General features: G+C 43.4%; 1 protein-coding gene across 1 annotated transcript in view; it reads left to right on the forward strand.

The window, feature by feature from the left end:
• The window catches only part of NELFA (negative elongation factor complex member A), a 1,417,687-nt gene that overhangs the window by 906,824 nt on the left and 487,265 nt on the right, over nucleotides 1-23,598 (forward strand). The window contains exon 8 of the mRNA XM_044062292.1: nucleotides 345-456. Within this exon, the coding sequence (XP_043918227.1) occupies nucleotides 345-456 (112 nt within the window). The remainder of the gene's footprint in view (nucleotides 1-344; nucleotides 457-23,598) is intronic.

A 23,598-nucleotide genomic window follows, 5' to 3' on the forward strand; every position in this document is an offset into this window, starting at 1 on the left:
TTCTGCAGTTTTCTCTTGGTGTTGTAATTTCCTCCTTCCTCCCAAAAATGTGGAAGCCGATTAGCTATACTAAATATGTTGTATTCTACCCTTGCATTTATGATTTGTGTCCTGTCTGAGAAGAACAAGTTCACTTAACTGGTTAACAAATGAATGCAAGAAATTAAATATATATTTATGTTTACTTTAATTTCAGCTTAATGTTGTGTAAAAGGAATATTGTTCTTACTTCTCTTCTTGGTTGTAGAGTTCTTTATCTTGTTTGGTTGAGGATGTGCACATTATGCTCATTTCTGTTGGTTTCTGCTTACTGATATTTTTTTCTCCTTTGTTCTCCCTTGTAGAAGCTTGGTGCTTTGAATAATGAGACTACATTAGCATCAACAAGCTATCTACCTGCTACACCCAGTGTGGTCCCGTCATCATCTTACATTACCGACTTGGAAGCACAGCAAGGTAATTATTGTTCAATTTCAAATCAGGCTCATTACCCTTTTTCCTAGCTTTTAATGTTTTATTTTTTTCCTCCACAACACTTGTGCATTTAACTAGTTCTTTATTTAAATAGCATTTTGGTTATTATACTGTTAAAAGCCATGTGCATTTTGGCAGATTCTGTGGCTTCACGTCGTTATTTATTTGTTTAATGTACCTTATCTGGTAGGAGAAAAGCATCTTGAGTGTCTTCCCATAATCCCAAAACATTTCTTTGTTTATCATGCTTCTCCAGTTCTTCCCATCAACACAGTAATTATAAGGGTGTGGCATTTTGAAGTTCTTCGTTATGTACTAGTAAGGTACAGAAGTAGCCTATTCTCTTCTGTATAAAATTTCCCTGTTAGGGTTGCCGCCTTTTCAGATACCCAAAGTAGGACGTGAGCTTTTGTAGGGCAAGCTGTACCAAAACCAGTGCAAAGGGTTCTCTCTCAAAGAGTGACTTCACAGAAAGCCACTGCTATCCGTGAGGTTTACAAGGCAGAGAGGGAAATAGAAATAGGTCACCAGGTCTTAATTAGGTCCATCTACTTCATGTGTTTGGAATGTGGGAATAAACTAGAACACCCAGAAAAAAACTCATGCAGGCACTGGGAAGACATGTTGACTCAGGACAGAATTCACCACAGCTGAGAACCAAACTGGAGACTGTTTTGCTGTGGGGTGGCAATACTACAATATTACTTCTTTTGCTAAAGTGGCACTTCATTCTTGTAGAGTTCGTTGTTTACCTAGTATCGTATAATTTGGTCTGTCTGCTAAAAATAATTGATGTTCTTCGTGTTTCACTGTTGCAGTCATCACCTGTGGGGTTACCCTGCTGTGGTAGCCCTCGACCGGCCCGAATACCAGAGTCAATATTTTTCTGCGTCGGCTGCTGTCGCATGCTGCCTGACGTCAGGTCATCAGTGCTATAAGGGAGAGCAGCCGACACCATTACATCAGTCTTTCTTGCCATGGAGCCTGTAGCAGAAGCAGTTCGCAAGAGTGCCGGTCAGTTGCTACCAGAGTTTTGATTTACAGCTGAAAATGTCTAGAGCTAAGTACCCCGTTGGGGATCCTTTTTTTCTTGCACTAACCGATTTCCAAAAAAAGTTAACAGTTGTCTTGCCTGTGGAAAACAAATACCACACCAAGACTCATACTGCGTCACTTATTTAGGCCCAGATCATGACGTCCCCCAGTGCGGTTCTGTGCCCTCTTTAATGCGAGAACCATTCATTGTAGAGCTGTTATTGTAGCCAGGGATTTTCGTCTTCCATCTTCGCATTCCGAAATGGCGTCAGTCAGCCAACCTTCTGTAGATATTCTGAAGAAACGTAAGGCTAAAGATAGAGACAGACCACACAAGGCCAAGCCTTCCGACGATGCTACTGCTAAGCAGGTCGTCATTTCTCTGGAATTCAGTGAGGCACTTTCGCAGCCCCTGATGCCCAATTCGATACCTTTGCAGACCTCTACCGAGACCCTTTCTGAGTTTGGTATGCCGCAGAAATCTTCTTCGTCTTCCGAGCCTTTGGTTATCTCTGCCTCGGTTGGGTCCAGAGCTGTGACGCAGACACCGGCTTCCAAGGAGGCCTTTTGCACTATGATTGCAGGCAAAAAATGACGTAATCTCTTCCGACTACCATTCCTGTCAGACCGATGGATTCACTTAGGCCTAGAGGCAAGACCATTCCCAGGAAAACTACCTCTAGCCACCATGTTACTCTTGCTCAACCTCCCCAAACTCAAATGCTTAAAATGGCAGAGGATTTTATCTCCCTTATTAGGGGTAGTCAATCCCCAACTTCTAAAAGGAAAAGAGACCTTTCTAATGATATACTCAATGAACAGGATTCTGAGGAATGTGGTTATTCAGAGTTTGAAGAGGAACAACCACCTCTGGCTGCTTATGAGGATTCAGATGCAGAGGAATCCATTCCCTCTGCCTCCCCACCAGAAGAGCTTTCCTTATGGGAAAACCTTCACACCCTGAGGAAACGTTTCCACTGGAAAACCCAGGACTTCCCTCAGTCCAAGAAAAGACTAAGAGAGTTTCTAGACCTGCCCCAGAACAAACCCTTGGCCATCCCTCTTATCTTAGAGGTAGTTGATGATGTCTTCCAGGAATCCAGTTTAACTCCTGACACCCTCCCACCTGCTCCCAGAAAACCTGACAGGTATTACAGAGTACCAGATTCTCACAAATACCTATACAGAAATCCTGCAGACCTGGAGGTCATTGCACCGGGACCAAAAGGAGCTAAGGCTAGTGCTACGAAGAATCCTACTCCTTCTGACAAGGACTCCAGAGCTCTGGACAGATGGGTTAAAAAAGTATACACCCCTGCAACCTTAGCTATCAGAGCACTCAACTGTCAGTTCTACATGTTAAGATATCAACAACACACTTTGGGGCTGTTAAAACAAAAAAATTCTACCTTTCCTGACTGTAAGAGAGTTAGCAGAGCTACTGCACTCTACTTGTCAAGTGGCTATACACTCATTACACTGTGGATATGATGCCCTGGAAGCCTCTAGCAGGGCAGCAGTGTCACAATCTGTCATTAGGAGACATGCATGGTTGAAAGAACAACCTCTCCCTGATCATGTCAAATCTAAATTACTTGATGCACCCTTGGATAAGGACTGCTTGTTTGGAGAAAAAGCAGAAGAGTTGCTTAAAAAGATGGAAGACAAAGCAAAATCTATGCAAACAGTAAAGGATTTCCTTCAGGTACAACCTCCTAGGTTCAGCAGGTATTTTCCCTCAAAACACTGGTCCTTTCCTGCATGTAGCAGACAGAGGAAAGGTAAGTCCTGCAGGGACAGACCACCCAGACCCCCACCCCAGGGACAGCAGAAAACCAAACAGTGGACCACTCCCACTCCAAAGGAAGGGAGTTCTAAGCCATCCCATTATGGCAAAAATTTTCAATGACTCCCTCTCCCCCCTCTGCCCTCTTTTCGCTTACCAAAAACTAGGAGGAAGGCTCTTCTACAAAGAAAATTGGCTGTCTGTAACAAAGGACCAATGGGTCTTCAAGATAATTTTTTTCATGTATACAAATTCTCCTTCAGCGAACTCCCAATTCTACGAGGGTACACAGACTTACCTCCAGATCAGTGGGCAGAGGCATTGAAACAAGTCCAAACTCTCGTATCCCAAGGGGCAGTAGAACCTGTCCCCTCAGACAAACAGGCAAAAGCCTTTATTCCAGACTATTCCTGGTTCCCAAAAAAGAAGACACTCGGTGCCTCATTCTGGATGTTCTTTGTGTTTCACTGTTGCAGTCATCACACTTGGGTTATCCTGCCAGGGGTAGCCCTCAGTTGGCCCAAATACCAGAGACTTAGTATTTCTGCGTCGGTTGCTGTCGCTTCAGGACTGACATCAGGTTGTCAGCGGTATAAAAACAGGCAGCCAACGCCATTACATCAGTCTTTCTTGCCGAAGATCCCGAAGCAGAAGCAGTTCGCACGAGTGCTGGTCGGCCACTACCTGAGATTTTGTTTTCGAAATTGAAGTTGAAGTCTTCTAAAGCTAAGTACCCCGTTGGGGATCCTTTTTTCTTGCTCTAACCGATGTCAGAAAAAGTGAACAATTGTCTCGCCTGTGGAAAGTAAGTACCACACCGAGATTTCCATTCTTACTGCGTCACCTGTTTAGGCCCAGACCACGACATCCCTTGCTGCCAGTTTTGTGCTTTGTTCAATGCCCAAGCTATTCATCGTCGGGCCCTTATTGTAGCTAAATACTTTCGCTCTCTATCTCCGTATTCTGAAATGGCTTCGGTAAGCCATCCAACTACCAGTCTTCTGAAAAAACGTAAGGATAAAGACAGAGACAGACGCCATAGGTCCAAAACTGTTGACGACGCTTCCGTCAAGTTAGTCGCCAGTTAGCCGGTACTCAGTGAGGCGCTTTCACAGCCCCTGATACCCACTTCGATGGATTTGCAGGCCGCTACCGAGACCCGTTTGGAGTCCGGTATGCCACAAAACTCTTCTTTGACTATGGAACCTGCGGATGTCTCTACCTTGGATTGGTCCAGAGCCACTGTGCAGGCAGCGGCTTCTGAGGAAGTTCTTTGCACTACTAATATTCAACACAAACTAAAGATGACTTTCATGTCTTCAGTTCTTTCTAAAACTATCGAGTTTCTAAGGCCTAGAGTATGAGCTAGGCCTAAAAAACCGATGACCCGAACTCAAGTGCCTGCTTCCTTGCCACAATCTCAGATGCTTAAAATGGTGGAAGACCTTATCATATTGATTAGGGGAAGCCAGCCTTCCCCTGCTAAAAGGAAAAGAGACTTGTCCCAACCGCTTTATCTGACCAAGAGTCCAACGACTCTGAGGTTTCTGATTATGAAGACATGCCCTTATCTGCTTATGAGGATTCAGATGCAGAGAAATCCATTCCTTCTGCCTCTCCTCCAGAGGATTTTTCTTTTGGTGAAACCCTGCATACTTTGAGAGAGAGCATTTCCATTGAGAATGCCAGGATTATCCTCAGTCCAAAAAGAGACTCAGGGAGTTTTTAGATTTACCACAGCACAGACCCTTAGCTATCCCTCCTGTTCTGGATGTTGTGGATGATGTCTTTATGGAATCCAGTCTAACTCCTGATACTTTACCCCTTGCTCCCAGGAACCCTGACAGGTACTACAGAGTCCCTGACTCACACAAATTTCTTTTTAAGAATCCTACTGCTGACCCAGAGGTAATCTCCCAAGGACCTAAAAGAATAAAAGCAACTGCAGCTAAGAATCCCACCCCACCGGACAGGGATTCCCGAGCATTAGACAGATGGGGTAAAAAGTATACACCTCTGCAACTATTGCCATTAGGGCATTAAACTGTCAGTTCGACATACTGAAATACCAGCAACATACTATGGAACTTGTTAAGCAAAAATTATCTACCTTCCCTGACTGTGCATAAAGTAAGAATTACAAGAGCTTATGCATTCTACAAGCCAAGTCAGCAAGCATACCCTGCAATGTGAGTTGGACACCCTAGAAGCATCCTGCAGAGCAGCAGTCACAGGTTCTGCACTTAAAAGGCATGCCTGGCTTAAGGAACAGACCTTGCCAGACCATGTCAAATCAAAATTATTGGACGCACCTCTGAACAAAGACAAACTTTTTGGCACCAAAGCAGAATAGGTTTTAAAAAATATGGACGACAAAGCTAAGTCTGTGCAGACATTCAAAGATTTTTTTGCAAGTACAGCCTCCAAGATTCAGTAGGCATTGCCCCTCAAAACATTGGTCCTTTCCAGCCCCTCAAGGCCACCTCAGACTAGACCTAGGGGAAACAGACCCCCAGACAACAGTCTCAGGGTATGCAGAGATCTAAGCGATGGAGTATCTCCACTTCTAAAACAGGGAGTGCTAAGCCCTACCCCCTTATGGAAAGAATTCAGAATGTCTTCTCACCTCCACCCCTCACCTCTGCCCAATTGCTCATGCCCCTAGGAGGAAAGCTTGCCCACCATGCAAAAGACTGGGCCTCCATCACCAACGATCAATGTGTCCTCAACATAGTATTCCAGGGGTACAAATTTTATTTCCACATGCTGCCAACCCCAAAAGGGTTCCCAGATCTTCCTCCAAACCAGTGGGCAGAGGCACAAAACCAAGTTCAGTCGATGCTGTCCATAAGGGCAATTCAGAACAAACCTCTGAACCGATAAAGGAACCAATGTAGCAAACAGCAAAATAGTGAAGAAAAAGGCAAACTGGTTCCAACACAGCACTCTTTAATAGCAACACAACAAGGTAAGCGCTTTCACGGATTACATCCGCTTCCTCAAACCAAAATATTAAAACTCAAGTCACATCTTTAAACATTCTAGCAGCCAATGAGGCACACTAATCACTGAACCAATTTAACACATTCATTGCCTTGTCTAAGCAGTGAAGAAACTAACATCAGTGTGTAAATCAGCAACACTATAAAACATACATTGCAGCTCAAAAATTGCTAAGTACATAATTAAAATTGACTCTGGTCTATCACATTAACATAAATATAAATTGTAAAATGTATCAACATTTAAATATACTAAGATATATTAAAAAATGTGTGTGTGTGTGTATATATATATATATATATATATATATATATATATATATATATATATATATATATATATATACATATAATAAAATCTGTCTAAAATATGTATGTAAAACTGGTCAATACTGTGGACATATAAAATAAAAAACATAGCAAAGATATATATAAGAAACCAAGGACATAAGCCTGGTTACTACTTGGTCAATGTTTCAGTGCTCTAGCTTTTAAAAAGGGCTTCAGAGACACCTTACTATTGAGACCTGGTGGTTTGTCAGCTTGATAACGTATAATCCACTTCTGTTCCACTGATTCTGCCTTATTATTGATGTTACCACCTCTAATACTATCGTGTATGACTTCTAGAACAAAAAATTTAAGCTTATGTGCAGTGCCTTCTTTCGCAACATGCATGGCCAACACACTTGTTTCCTTAGCATTCCTAATGTCTCTTAGGTATTCTAAAATTCTCTCCTTGAAAGCTCTATTTGTTTTGCCTATATAGAATGAAAAACAGATAGTACAGAAACAAAAATATACAACGTGCTTGGTATGGTAATCAGCACATAAAGTGGTGCTAATCTCAAAGCCTAATTGTGGATGTACAAAAGTGCCCCCCCCCCCCCATATATACACACACAAGCCATACATCTCCTGCATGGGTACGTACCCATTCTATCAGATTGTACAGCATTCTGTCTACCCTTGGATTTGTAACATAACTGGTTCTTAAGAGATTTGTTATTCCTGAAAGTAAAACTGGGTTGGCGATCTGTAACATCTTTGAGTCCAGGATCAGTCAAGAGAATATCCCAATTGTTCTTAATAACATCACATACCATGCACACATTGCTAGCAAAAGTTAGTGGCATCCTAACTCCTACAGTACTACTGGTGATAATATTATATGGAGAATCAACAGCTCTAACAACATTTGTTTGGGCATTTGGGGGAACATTCTCAAAATAAGGTCTACATCTTCTATTTCTCTCCACCCAAGCTGCACTAATCTGACAGTCAATGGCAGTGGGCTTATATCCCCTCTCAATAAATTCCTCTTTCAATTTGGTTAGTGCAAGAGTTAGCCGTGTATCATCACTATGGAGACCATCATGCGATAAATCTGCCCTTTTAAAACATTAAATTTTGTGTGATTGGGATGCATACTGCTATTGTGGAGTATGTTATTCCTCCTAACGTCCTTCCTATATATAGTAGTGGAAATAGATGACAGGGCATTTTTACTCACTTTCACATCTAAAAAATCAATCTATTCTGATGAATATGTATACGTAAATCTCAAAAAGTCATTCAATCCATTGAGATACTGTAAAAATTGTACTAACTCCTCTTCTGTATCTTGTCATAGCAAAAAAATATCATCGACAAAACGTTTGAACCATTTTATCGAACTACAAAATCTATTATTGAAGAGAACAAACTTAGTCTCCCAATTCACAAGTGTTAGGTTGGCATAGCTATTGGCACAAGCAGTGCCCATAGCCACGCCAACCTTCTGTATATAATGGGAGTCATTGAAAATAAAAACATTACAAATGAGCACAACTTTGCTAGTAATAAATCCATTGGCACATAATATTTCTCTAATATTCTCAATCCCCCAACTATTGGGGATAACACTGAATAGAGAGGCTACATCAAGTGTGACAAAAAAGCAATGACCAGATAAAACATCTAACTGATTATTCAGCTCTTGCAAAAAAACTTTAGTATCTCTAAGCACAGTATGACAACTGTCTAGCACAATCCGGAGATTTTTTTCAACAAAGATAGAAAGTGGCTCTATAGCCCAGCCCCTGCTGGATACTATAGGATGCATGGGTGGATGGTGTAAATTCTTATGCATCTTCGGAAGGCCAAAAACAACGGGTACTACTGGATGATCTACTTTGAAATATTCAAACAGTTGTTCAGAGATTAGCCCTGTCATAAGCAGATCAAACACATAAAACTGTATTCTATCAATAATCCCTTTCAACATGGTACCTGTGTTAGGGCAATTCAGCCTGTTCCTGCAGATCCACCCAGATTGGCCCAGGCAACATTGGTACCCCTTACTGCGCAGCCTGACCTTACAGCCTTCCAGGCAGCTTCCCCTGATCTCAGACCTCTTAACTCAGGTGGGGGGAAATGCTGCACCCATACTTGCAGACTCTCAAACTATCAGCATGGCTAATACTCTAAAGGCAAACAAGGGCCCCCTGTTAAGCATCCAGGTCCTAGACATTCTCACAGTGGCCAGAAGGCCCATCACCAGAAAATCTTATGCAGGAAACTAGAAAAGATTTTGCTCCTGGCACCAGTCCAGAGGAAGCAATACCTCACAACCTTCCATCCCTCTTTTCCTGGACTACCTAGCGGAGCTACTTAATAGTGGCCTCTCCTTCTCCTCTATGAAAATCCATGCCTCAGCCATCTCAGTTCATTTTTATACAGAAAAGCCCCCATTCTCCCTTCATTTGATTAAACAGTTCCTCGTAAGGTGCTTCTAATATCAGATCTCCCAGAATGCCACCCCTCAGAGGGCTTCTAATATCAGATCTCCCAGAATGCCACCCACTCCAGCCTGGGACTTGAATTATGTTTTGGAAAAATTTACTTTACCACCCTTTGAACCTGATGCTTCAGCAGAACTGATTCCTCTCCTGGAAGACTGCTTTTCTCCTAGCTATCACCTCAGCCAGGAGAGTTTCAGAATTTCAGGCACTGATGGCCATTGAGCCCTTCATCATCATCCATGCAGACAAGGTCTCCCCGAGGACTAATCCCTCCTTTATGCTCAAGGTGGTATCTAATGTAACTATCAATCAGGCCATACATCTACCCACCTTCTTTCCTAGCCCTCAAAACAAGGGGAGAGAATTCTGTACTCACTAGACATGCACAGACAGCTCAGATATTATCTGGACCGTACCAAACTCTTCAGGAAAATGGACCAACTACTTCTCAGCTTTGCCCCAGGGGCAGAGGGGAAGCCCATTTCCAAACAAACCATTTCCAAATGGATATCACACTGTATCCATTTCTGCTACAGATTGCATGGAACCCCCCCCCCCCCCCAAGTCTATTCAAACCCATTCCACTAGGGCAGCCTCCACTTCTACAGCATTCCTTAGAGGAGTTCCCACCAGGGACATCTTGTAAGCTGTCACCTGAACTTCTGTCCAAACCTTTACCAAGCATTACTACCTACCTCTTTTTTCTAAGGCTAGGGCAGGGTTTGCCTCTGCAGTTCTGCAGGGCATGCGGACCCATTCCTAGGTATCTTACTAAGCCTGCCACCCCTATCCTTAGCTTTCGGAATCGTCCCACAGATGATGACTGCAACAGTGCAACACAAAGAGCATAGTACAGTTGTGTACACTTGCCATAAAAGTCGATGTTCGAGGGTATTCACTGTTGCAATCCTGGTTTCCCACCCTCCTTCCCCCTTGTATCTTTTTTTTTTTTTTTTTTTTTTTTTTTTAGGGAGACATAAGTTTCAAAAGGTGGCTTTCAGCCACCAGGGCCACTTTACCATATTTACTTGGGCCTCTGACTGGTTAGGGCAAGAAAAACTGATGTAATGGTGTCGGCTGCTTCCTTTATAGCACTGACAACCTGACGTCAGGCAGCATGCGACAGCAGCCGATGCAGAAAAACATTGAGTCTGGTATTCGGTCCGGCCGAGGGCTACCACAGCAGGGATAACCCACAGGTGTTGATTGCAACAGTGAATTCACTCAAACATCTACATTTATGATAAATGTATACAACTGTACTTTTTATGCAACTTATAAATGAAACTTAGAAGATATTTATTGTCCTAAAATCACAGGGCATTTGTCATTTTTCATGTTTTGTTTCACAGGGTATACCTGCTCAAAAAGGTATACCCTCTGGAAAAAAAACATAGTATACCTGCTCAAAAAGGTATCCCTACATAAATGGACAGGTGGTAATGTTATTCCTAGTAATTTATATAATTACAAGCTTCTATTGTTTGAGTCCTAGTGATGATTCACGTCATGTAAATAATTGCACACTGTATAAAAAGATAATCTGTGCAAGTGAAACTACTGTAATATGTAAAAAAAAAAAAAAAAAAATTTCTTTCACCGCCTTTTCTAGTCAAATTGTACATATTCACTTTAATTTTCATTTTGTGTCTCTAGATAGCAGAATATTTTCCAAAAAAACAAGTGCAAATTCAGCACTTAGGAATATTAAAAAAAAAAAAAAAAAAAAAAGAAGGGGACCGGATTCTAATATGGATCCTTCTAGAAGGAGCACTGTAGCTGGGCTTTCTTTGTGCGGTAGACTTTATTTCACTGTACTCTTAACTGTCTTTGAAAGAAAATGGTACCATTTATTTCAATGTAGCATTAGCGTGGCTTAAGTATTTCATCATACTGATTTCAGTGCAGTGTTATCCTGTTAAATCTAAGTGTTAAGATAGTTTTGTGAACAAATTGGGAATTCTAAAACATATATGTTCTTCTGTGTAACAGCACATAGATGGAGATGTTCATTATGTTTCACTGTTGCAGTCATTACTCTTGGGTTATCCTGCTGGCAGGCTACCCGCAGTCGGCCTGAATTCCAAAGTCCTGGTCTGGCGTCGGTTGCTGTCGCCTCTTCCCTGACGTCAGTGCGCCAGGGGTATAAAAGATGCAGCCGACGCCATTTTCTTCAGTCTTTCTTGCCGCGCGGTGCCCGAAGCAAAAGCAGTTTGCAAGTGCCGGTCGGCCGACTCCTGAGATTTTCAAATCCGAATTTCAGAACCGAAGTCTTCATTAAAGCCAAGTACCCCGTTGGGGAAACTTTTTTCTTGCTCCAGACCGATGTCAGAAAAAGTTAACAATTGTATTTCTTGTGGGAAGGAAATACCTCATAAGGATTTTCATTCTTACTGTATTCCTTGCCTAGGCCCTGACCACAACGTTGCTAGCTGTCAGTTTTGTGCTAGATTTAACCAACGCACTATTAAGCGTCGGTTCGATTTTGCATTTCATTACTTTGGCCGAAGGTTTAATTATATAATGCCGTCGGAACAGGCAACGACCGGAATTTACAAAAAACGCAAGGACAAGGAAAAGGATAGGCATCCGAGGTCCAAAACCAATGACGAGGCCTCCGTTAGGCCAGTCGCCGGTTTGCCGGTTCTCATTGAGGTGCTTTCGCAGCCCCTGGTGCCCGCTACCTCAGAGCCACAGGCCGCTTCCAACTCCCACGTGGAGCCGACTGGGCCTCTGGATACTCAAGGTATTGGACACTCGGAAATCATTCCCTCAGATGGGTCCGGAGCCGCTGAGCATGCATCGGCTTCTGAGGGTGTCTTCAGACCTACACAGTTATATGTTAAACCATCTTCAGCTTCAAAGACAAAGACTAAAGCAGCTCTAAAGACAAAGTAACAAGCACAGCATTCTCCTAGTCAGACTTCCATGCCTAAAAAACAGATGCTTAAAATGGTCGAAGACTTAATTACTTTGATCAGGGGTTCCCATCCCCCTCCTGATAAGAGGCCTAGGCAAGAGACAGAATGTGATTCTTCTGATCAGGTTTCTATTTCCTCTGATTCCTCTTCTGAACAGGATTATTCTATTCCTCCCTATGAGGATTCTGATGCTGAAGAATCCATTCCTTCAGCCTCTCCTCCTGAGGATTATTCTTTTGGGGAACACTGAATACCATGAGGGAGCATTTCCACTGGGAGAGCCAAGATTACTCAGAATCTAAGAAAAGACTCAGACTTTCTGCTATTACCTCAGCACAGACCCCCTGCTGTTTCACCTCTTCTAGACATTGTAGATGATGTATTTTCAGAGTCCGGCCTGTCCCCTGACTCTCTACCTCCTGCACCTGCTAAGCCTGACAGATACTACAGGGTTCCAAATTCTCATAAATTCCTATATAAAAACCCCGCTTCTGACCCAGAAACTATATCTCAGGGTCCCAAAAGGGTCAAAGCTTCCACTGCAAAAAAACTCTGTCCCCTCTGATAGGGATTCTAGGGCACTGGACAGATGGAGGGAAAAAAGTTTACACTTCTGCTACCTTGGCTGTAAGGGCTATAAACTGTCAGTTTCATATGCTTAAATATCAGCAATACTTAATGTCACTGCTTAAACAGAAAATGCTGACAAATTCTGAATGCTCAGAGAACAAGGAAATGCAGGATTTATTGCATGCAACTGAACAAGTGGGAAAGCATACTTTGCAATGTGGTTTTGATTCACTGGAGGCCTCTTGCAGGGCCGCTGTTGCAGGTTCTGTTATTAGAAGGCATGCTTGGTTAAAGGAACAGAATCTACCTGATCATGTTAAAGCAAAATTATTAGATGCTCCATTACAGCATGATACTTTGTTTGGTGCTAAAGCAGAAGAGGTGTTGAAGAAAATGGAGGATAAAGCGAAATCCATGCAGACAGTTAAGGATTTTTTTACAGGTACAGCCACCCAGATTTAGCAGGAACTGGCCTTCCAAAAATTGGTCCTTTCCAGTGTCAGACAGGCTACAAAGAGGCAGATACAGACGTCCCAGAGGCAGATCTCAGCCCCAAGGCTCATACAGGCCTAAACAGTGGGGTGCTCCTACCTCCAAAAGCAGAGAAGACAAATCACAACCTTACGGGAAACAGTCCCAATGACTTTCTTATGCCAGATCCAAGCACTTTTCTTTTGGCAGCCCCCTTAGGGGGAAAACTAGCACTTTTTTCACCAAATTGGCAAATGATTACCCAAGACAAATGGGTCTTGAACATAGTGTCCCAGGGCTACAGGTTCCATTTTCACACCCTACCAAGGGCAAAAGGTATACCAGACCTGCCACACAATCAATGGACAGAGGCACAAAAGCAAATTACAGCCCTCATGGACATGGGGACCATTCAACAAGTACCACAACAAGAGCAGGGGCAAGGATTTTACTCAAGACTTTTCTTGGTGCCCAGAAAGGACAAAACCTGGAGACCAATACTGGACCTGTCTATACTAAACACATTTCTGGAGGTTCCAAAATTCAAGATGTTGACTCTACAGCAGCTACTGCCCATGCTGGGCAAGAAGGCTTGGCTCATAACTTTGGACCTAAAAGAGGCATACCTGCAAGTCCCAATCAGACAATCTTGCAGAAGATACCTCAGATTCATAGCTGGCTCAATGCATGACCAATTCTCTGCACTGCCCTTTGGCTTATCTACTGCACCCAGGGTCTTCACAAAATGCCTGGCACCAGTAATTGCATTTTGCAGACAGAAGAATTCAAATATATCCTTACTTGGATGACTGCCTTATTCAAGCAGAGAACAAAGACATTCTTCTAAAGCATCTGGTGTTTGTAAAAAGATTACTAATTTGCCTATGGTACACAGTAAATGAAAAGAAATCAAAACTAGTACCCTCACAAGAGATAATATTCCTGGGTGCAAGCTTAAATACAACTGCCCAGATGGCTTATCTCACGCCAGACAAAGGCAACTGACTTCTTACTTCAAAAAGTTGGCAACAAAGACCCAGTTATCTGCAAGGAAAATCCTGCAGGCCTTGGGCTTCATGGCATCCTGCATTCTACTAATTCCATATGCCAGACTGCATATGAGGAAACTACAATGGTATCTAAAAAGTGTTTGGACTCAGCATTGCCACAGCCTGGAGACAGTAATTACCCTTATTCCCTGCCTGCAACAGGAGTTTCAATGGTGGGCACAGGCCTGTCACCACAACAAAGGTCTGCCATTCACTTTACCCACAGCCAGACAGACATCGACAACGGATGCATCAGATTATGCCTGGAGGGCCCATATGGCAGGAAAATGTATTCAGGGAACATGGCCTGCAAGCCAGATTCATCTTCATATCAATCAAAAAGAGATGCTAGCTGTTTAGAATGCCCTGACAGCTTTCAAGGTTCTACTTCATCCAGGACAGCTACTGATAAAGACTGACAATACTACGGTCATGTAGTACATAAACAAGCAGGGAGGCTCACATTCCTACCCCCTCTGCAGATAAGCAATCACCTTGTGGGACACAGCATTTACTTATCAAGTTCACCTGCAACCACAATTCCTGCCAGGAAAAACAAATACTCTGGCAGACGAACTAAGCAGAAACCTCATGGATCTCCACGAGTGGAAACTGGCTCCGCAAGTCTTCAGCATGATAACAAGGAAATGAGGATGCCCAGACATGGATCTATTTGCCTCCCCTCACAACTGCCAATTACAGAGATTTTGCACAAAGATTTATCACAAACAAGCATGGAGAGTGGACGTCCTATCCTTCAGCTGGAAAAACCTAAAAAACCTAACAGTATATGCCTTTCCTCCACTGCCTCTCCTTCCCAAGGTACTCCTAAAGGTCAGACAAGAGAAGCCAAAAATGATACTGATTGCACCAGACTGGCCACACCAGCACTGGTAACCAGTCCTAAGGAGCTTGTCTCAAGGTCCAGCATGGATATTGCCTCAAAATTCCCACTTGCTGACCCAACAAAACAATCAGATCCTGCACAGTCAACTCAGTACCTTAAATCTGGCAGCATGGCGGATAATGTAGCCATTCAGAACACTCCTCTTTCAAAAGCTGTTATGGATGTTATCTTGGAGGCCAGGAGGCCCAGTACCAGAAAATCTTATGCAGAAAAGTGGAAGAGATTCTGTGCTTGGAACCAGGAACAAGGCATTGACACGTATGTACCAAATATTTCTCAGATTTTACAATACCTAACTGAGATGCTGGACAAAGGCCTTTCCTTTTCATCAATTAAGATTCATGCCTCTGCCATTTCAGCCCATTACAATACGGAACCACCGATCTTTTCTCATCCTTTAATAAGGCAGTACCTCAGAAGGGCCAAAAACATAAGACCTCCAAGGAGAGCACCAGTACCTGCATGGGACCTAAATTATGTCTTGGAAAAACTCACACTGCCACCCTCTGAGCCATCCTCAACAGCTGTTATAAAATTCTTATCCTGGAAAACAGCTCTGCTCCTAGCAATAACCTCTGCAAGACGAGTCTCGGAGTTACAAGCACTCATGGCTGTGGAACCTTTTATCATTTTTCATCCAGACAGGGTTTCTCTGAGGACAAACATAACTTTTATGCCTAATGTGGTGTCCAGTGTGGCCCTCAACCAAACCATTCACTTGCCTACCTTCTATCCAATCCCACAGAACAAGGGTGAGAAAATTCTGCATTCTTTGGACATAGACAGGCAGCTACGCTTCTACTTGGACAGAACTAAAGCTTTCAGAAAAACTGAGCAACTTTCAGTGTCATATGCTGCAGGATCACAAGGAAAGGCTATCTCAAAATGACTATCTCTAAATGGATAGGTCATTGCATCCGTTTCTGCTATTCTCACCATGGCAAATCAGTGCCTAAGGGCATTAGGCCTCATTCTACCAGAGCAGCAGCCACTTCAGCAGCCTTCCTCAGAGGAGTACCAACCAAAGACATCTTAGAGGCTGCAACTTGGAGTTCAGTGCACACTTTTAGAAAGCACTACCACTTACCTCTTTACTCTAAATCCAGAGCAGGCTTTGCCACTGCAGTGCTGCAGGGCCTCATAGCCTCTCCTAATCCTATTTAGCTCAGCCACCCTTTTTCAACTTTGGGATTCAATCCAAGAGTAATGACTGCAACAGTGAAACATGATGAACATAGTACAGTTGTGTACCTACCATAAATGTAGATGTTCGAGTGTATTCACTGTTGCAGTCCAGGTTACCCTCCCTCCATCCTCCTTTCTTTTGCTGGGGTTTATCTGTACTTCTCTGTTCTATACAACCTATGTGGTGTATTTGCTTGTAGATGAAGGAAATGTTTCTTTACTGCATGTATGTTTATTTGCATAATATTTTTAGCCTACCCTTTTGGGGGCACCTGACATCTGGGGCAAGAACAACTGAAGAAAATGGCGTCAGCTGCACCTTTTTTATCCCTGGCGCACTGACGTCAGGGAAGAGGCGACAGCAACCAACGTCTGACCAGGACTTTGGAATTCAGGCCGACTGCGGGTAGCCTGCCAGCAGGATAACCCAAGAGTAATGACTGCAACAGTGAATACACTCAAACATCTACATTTATGGTAGGTACACAACTGTACTTTTTTTATAATCTCTTTCCATATATATTCATCCCTTTATAGGCTGCAGAATATGACATAAAAAACATGTATTTGCAGTGTTTTTAACACTATAGTTGCTGAAGTGTGAGATGCATTGTTTGTCTCAGTTTTCCACTCAGCCATTGTGGCTGCAACTGATGGAAGAAGTCACACCTCCACTCCAAATGAAAGTAATAAAATCTGTAAGATGTTCAAAGTAAGGATCATTGCTGCAGGAATTGTAATTTGAATGTGATTAAGACAAAGCTGACATGCGTCCTCCTGTCAAATCATTTCCAACTTGCCATGGATCTGGAGCTGCAGACTCTTTCTTTGGCTATTAGGGGAGTCAAAGTGTTTGTTGCTGACGTGAACCATCTACAAATGTCTAGAACTGGAAGTGTGTGTGTGTGGGAGGGGTGCTAAACTTAGCTGGGGTGGCGGCTTAATTTCAACGCTTTTGACCTTTAGGACAGTGCTGATTCATCAAACCCATATATTTGTTTTTTTTCTGCTGATTTGGATGATTGATGGCAACTTTTACACTATTTTACCATTTTTCCGGAGAAGTTGTACTAAAAGAGACCCTTTAGGGCCTTGTGTGACTACATAGCACTTCAGAGTCCCCATGGCTGTTAGCTTAATTGTCCACACACCAGTCTATTGTTTGCTGGGTCAGATTAGTGGATCCCTTTCCTGCATCCAATTGAAACATCTATTCCTCTATTGGGGTGAGAGCTTACCAGTTCATTCGTTCCATTGTGGAAGCGAGAGTCAAGTGTTAGGGAGCAAGCCGGTCTGCAGATACTATGGGCTGTCTTAATCCCACCCCCTCAGCAGCTTGTACGTTACAGCACCCCACCAGCTAAGTGGCTCACTACTTCGCAACCTGAGTTTGCTGGAATCCTTGCTGTGTGTGATGCACGTGCACTCCTGCTGACATTGCCAATGAAGCAAGCCATACTACCACCCTTCCCCCAGGAAGAGTGAATTGGTGTCTGCTACTGAATTTCATTTTCCTATGCCTAATCCCTCCATTGCCCATACTGCTAATTGAGCTCAGGTGGTCTGTGATGCAGTCCCAGTTTTATCCCTGTACACCACTCGGCCTGGTGACGGAGAACATCTTTGGATGAGAACATAGATATGTCTATGGCACTTCTCAAGAAATTCTTGACAGTAGAAGACTTGCACAATGGCTACACACTGATGAACCTGTTGATTAGAGCTTTGCCAGTGTGAAAACAGAAACTTTGGTTAGGGGGTAATAAAAGCTACCAATTTTGATAAAATTCAGCTACTGGCTAATAATTACATTACCTGGGTGCCAGCAAATAAGAAACTTTGAAAAAGTAAGAAAAGAGCAACAAGAAAAGCAGAAGAAAAACTTTGGCTGTGAAGAATCTTGCAGCCATTTAGCAAAAAACAGTTCAAGTTTCAGCTTTAGTACAAGAGATGGCTTCCAGTATTCAGAGTAAAGAAAAAAGTAAAATGCTCTCATGGGTGTTAAAAGTGAAACACTAAAAATTTATAAAGTGAAATAAAATGTTAGGGAAGAATAAAAAAAAAAGTTATGTAGGCACTCAGATGAACTGATGCAAAAATCAGATGTTGAAATGAAAAAAAGACTGGTTGAGTGAGATGCTTCTCAAGAAGAACTGTTTTAAAAGTAGTAGATTTAGAAGACAGGGCACACAGAAAACACCTGAAATTTTCTGCTGTACCAGATAAACTCACAGGAAGAGTTTTCATTATTTTTAAGAAAGTACAAATAAACAACTGGCTGATATTCCACAGCAGGATTGGTTAATTTAAGAGGGCACCTCGTGTGTGCAACAAATATGGCCATGGGAAAGCAGCCAAGACTTGTATTAATAAAGATGCAATCACAACAGCAGGAAGAAAGTAATATAAATTGGGGGACAGCAGAATGCAGAAAATGATCATTCACCAGACGGAAAAGAAATAAGTTTATCCCAGGAGTCCGGTAATATTGAGCAGCAGGTATAAGAGTGTAGCTGCTGTTAGCCATCTGTCTTGAGAATATTTTTTTCCTAGAAGATCAAACATTTTTAGATGCAGTGCAGGCTAAGGAATAAATAGTTTATCCAGCAGAGTAACCTTGCAAGCAGAAGAGAACTCTGCTTCTTTTTCTTCTGACAGTAACAAAAATGCCCACAGAGGCACTTTGTCAGTGAAACTGTATTGTTCCAAAGGAAATGCTGTAGTGACAGAGGAAGGCACTGGAGCTGACTAGAAGAATCAGGAATACTTTGAGCTTTGAACCAGAAACTAATGTTAAAAGATGGAGATGACAAGGAAGAAGACCAGCAACCTTGTGAAATGAATGAGTAAATAGGAGCCTATGAAGCATCAGTTCTTCTGGATCATAAGATCATAGACGGTTACTAGGCTATTGGCCCTGAAGCCCTTACAAGCTTAGCCCATGTTCCAACAAGTAAGCAACCCTATGCCACAGTCCAGCAGGTATACAAGTGGAATCCCAGGGGTGTATTTTCTGTTACCCTTCCAGTTATCCAGGTTGCACTTAAAAAGGGTCAATGAGGTACTCTGCTTGACACTGAGAGAGAGTCCATTCCAGAAAGGGGGGGATCCCTGGGACATATCTGTCCCACTAACAAGTCCTGTTGATGTCAAAGACCTGGTTGAGGTCGCGTGTGGAGGTTACTCGAGTGGAGCTTGATTTGCAGATATGCAGCAGTACCATCAGGGCGGGGTTTGAGATTGCCTTGTATGCCAGACAGAGGTCACCTCTGAGGAGTCTGTAGGCGACTGAGTAGAGGGGCAGGGCCTTTAGCCTATCTGTGTAGGGTAGATGTTTGAGGCCCTGGATTCTCCTGGTGAGGAACTTCTTTGGTCTCTCCAGCTGCTGCATGCGCTTTGTGCAGTACATGCCGAAAGGGGCATTGCACTCAGTAATGGGTCTTATAAGGGAAGAATACAGGGATGTTATGAGCAATTTGCCCCTGGATGAGGTACCTTTACTAATGAGGTGGGCCAAATAGAAAGCTTTCCGTACAATGGAAGCAATATGGTGGTCAGTCAGTTTATCAACCTGGGTGCCCAAGTCCCTCACAACTGATTGCTTGCTTAGGACCTTATTATCAATGTGATAATTTGTGGGGACATCACTCTCCCCAAAGGGGATAATGATGATGCATTTTTTGGCATTCCGTTTGAGGCTATGTTTCCGGCACCAGTCATTTGTTTGGGTGAGACCCTCTTGGAGGATGTCCACATCACTAGGGGAATTGATGACAGCACCCAGCTTGCAGTCATCTGCAAACTTGGTCAGCCATATCCCACTGGTTTTAGACTACACTTCAGAAAAGTATATCCCAAACAGCAGAGCCCCCCAAGACCAATTCCTGGGGTACGCCACTTGTTACAGGTCTACTACTTGAGTTGGCTTCCCTTATTTTGACTAGGTGCATTCTATCAATGAGCCACTTTGCTATCCATCTGGTAACATATGGATTGATGCCTAGTTGAGAGAATTTATCTATTTTACCTGAGTGGGGAATAGTATCGAAGGCTTTGGCCAGGTCAAGGTAGGCGGGGTGCACTATCTTCCCCTTGCCCATGGCCTTGGTGACTGTCTCAAAGAAGACCACATTTAACAGGCATGTCCTCCCCTTGACAAAACCAAACTGTGTGGGATCAAGTGTCTGGCGGTTGCCAATGTCCTTGTTAAAGTGGTCCATGATAATCCGCTCCATGGCCTTGCAGATCAGGCTAGTTAAACTGATGAGTCTGTAATTTCCTGGATCTGTGGACGCTCCACCTTTGTGCAAAGGGATGACAGTGGCTGTCCTCCACTCTGCTGAGATGAAGCCAGTACTCAGGCTTTGGTTGAATAGGGTGCCTAATGGTGCTGCGAGTTCATGTAGGATGCAGCCTGGGATGTTATCTGGTCCCATGGAGGCCTTAATTTTTGCCTTTGAGAGGGCAGTGATGACTTGCTCCCTAGAGATAAGGGGAGGGGGGACAGATACTGGGGATGTCCAGTTTTACTGATGGGGCGACAGAGGGGTGACGTTTTCACTGAATGTGTGCCAGCAGGTTGGCTATATCTATTGCATTTGTGTATGTGGTGTCCTTTACCACTACTTACTGAGCAGATCTGGGTCCTTCCCGTGAGATTGAGGACATATGTGAAGAAGGCTGTATGATTGTGTGCAGTAGATGTGGCCAGTTTGGACTCGTTTGCTTTGGAGGATTTCACTAGTGCTCTTATTTGCTTGTTCAGGCTAGGGAGAGTGTGCTTCCAATTAGGTACTTGCTTCTTCTTGTTCCTGGACAGCAATTTTTTACTTTTATTATAGAGTTTATTTATTGCAGATGTCCACCACACAGATTTACTCTTCCTTGAGGAGGAGGACTTGTCCTGTCGGTATTCCTGACTCCATGCAGCTATATAAATGCTCATGTAGTACTTTGGTGTAGGTTTGGACACGTGTCAGTTCCTATGGTGGGGAGGGGGCTGTGAAGCTGTTTATACCTTCCCTCAGGAGGTTGTAATCAGCTTTGGAGAAGTTTTTTGTTTGACCCTAGCTAAGGAGGGGTTGGGGGAGATGGTGATTTCGAAAGTGACTGCTTTCTGGTCTGATCTTACCAGAGATGATGACACTGTAGGGATGATGCAGTGGTTACTCATGTTGGTTAATACCAAGTCCAAGATATTTTCACATTTTGTGGGGGTGTCAACCAACTGGTCCAAGGCATTTGCATTGACGAAATCAAGGAATCTCTGGGCATTTGTGTTTTGGCATGAGTATTTCTTCCAGTCTGTGGTTGGATAGTTAGTCGCCCAGGATCAGGGTAAAGGGTTGAATCTTGATAGATTGGAAGAGGTCCAGATAGGTGGAGTGGGCATAGAGTCAAAGTTTGAGGCTAGCTAGGATTTGAATTGCCAATTGGCTTGCCAATTGTTAACTGCACCCAGAGTGCTTCCTGTGCGTCATACTGTTTGACCACCCTGGAGGTGTGTATATCTTTATATATATTGCATCTCCACCTCCTTTTGCATTGCTGCCCACAGTTTGGGGTCTGAAGGTATGATAGGATGAGTAACCTGGTATGGTAGGATGTTCTTCGTGTTTCACTGTTGCAGTCCTTACATTTGGGTAATCTGCTGGCAGGTTGCCCTCAGATGGCCTGAATAACAAAGTCTTGGGTCCTGCGACGGTTGCTGTCTCCTCTTCCATGACGTCAGGTCGTCAGGGGTATAAAACATGCAGCCAATGCCATTTTATTCAGTCTTTCTTGCCGTGCGGTGCCTGAAGCAGAAGCAGTTCTCAAGTGCCAGTCGGAATTTTCTCATTTGAGTTTCAGAACCGAAGTCTTCAACTAAAGCTAAGTACCCCATTGGGGAAACTTTTTCTTGCTCCTTACCGATGTCAGTAAAAGTTAATAATTGCATTACTTGTGGGAAGCAAATACATCATAAGGATTTTCATTTGTACTGTATTCCTTGCCTAGGCCCAGATCATAACGTGCCTTGCTGTCAGTTTAGTGCTAGATTTAACAAATGCACTATTAAGCATCGGTATATTTTTGCTTCAGAATATTTTGGATCCAGATTAAATTACCCTGAAAAGTCATCGGTTAGCAATCCGACTACTGGAGTTCGCAAAAAACGCAAAGAAAAAGACAGAGACAGACCATCGAGGTCCAAAACCGTCACGAAGCTTCTCCTAAGCCAGTCGCCGGTTCACCGGTACTCAGTGAGGCGCTTTCACAGCCCCTGATACCCGCTACGTTTGAGTCGCAGGCCTCTACCGAGACCCATGCGGAGTCCAGTATGCCGCGAGATTCTCAGAGCATTGAACCCGCGGATATCTTTCCCTTGGATAGGTCCAGAGCCACTGAGCAGGCACCGGCTTCTGAGGGTGTTTTCAGGCCTCAACATTTTTATATAAAACCGACGCCAGCTTCAAAAACAAGATCAAAAGCATCTTCTAAGTCTAAAAAACCGACGCATGAGCCACGTACTCAGGCCCCTATGCCTAAAAAACAGATGATCAAAATGGCTGAGGACTTAATTACCTTGATCAGGGGTTCCCAACCCCCTCCCCCTGCTAAGAGGCCTAGGCAAGACACTGATTATGAATCTTCAGATCAGGTTTCTATTTCTTCTGATTCCTCTTCTGATCAGGAATTTTCTATACCACCCTATGAGGGTTCAGATGCAGAAAAATCCATCCCATCTGCATCTCCTCCTGAGGATTATTCTATTGGAGAAACCTTGCATACTTTAAGGGAACATTTCCATTGGGAGAGTCAGGATTTCTCCGAATCTAAAAAGAGGCTTAGGGATTTCCTTCTTCTTCCTCAGCACAGGCCTTTGGCTGTACCTCCTGTATTAGACATTGTTGATGTGTTTTTGGAATCAAGCATGACTCCTGATTCCCTACCTCCGGCTCCTAGTAAGCCAGACAGATGTTACAGGTTTCCTGACTCCCACAAATTTCTATTCAAAAATCCTGCTGCTGATCCTGAAACTATCTCACAGGGTCCCAAAGGTGTAAAGGCCTCTGCAGCCAAAAGTCCTACCCCCTCTGATAGAGACTCCAGGGCGCTGGATAGATGGGGAAAGAAGGTTTATACGTCTGCAACCTTGGCAATTAGGGCCTTAAGCTGCCAGTTTCATATGCTAAAATATCAACAGCATGTTATGGGCTTATTGAAACAGAAAATTATGTTGATTTCTGATTGTGTGGAAAATAAAGAATTACAGGAAGTATTGCATGCAGCAGAACAGGTTGGAAAGCATACTTTGCAATGTGGTTTTTATTCTTTGGAGGCCTCCTGTAGGGCTGCAGTTACTGGATCTGTGATTAGAAGTCATGCCTGGCTCAAGGAGCAAAATCTGCCTGATCATGTTAAAGCTAAATTGT

The sequence above is a fragment of the Protopterus annectens genome, chromosome 2.part1, assembly GCF_019279795.1.
Source record: "Protopterus annectens isolate FY-2018-M chromosome 2.part1, PAN1.0, whole genome shotgun sequence".
NCBI lineage: Eukaryota > Metazoa > Chordata > Ceratodontiformes > Protopteridae > Protopterus > Protopterus annectens.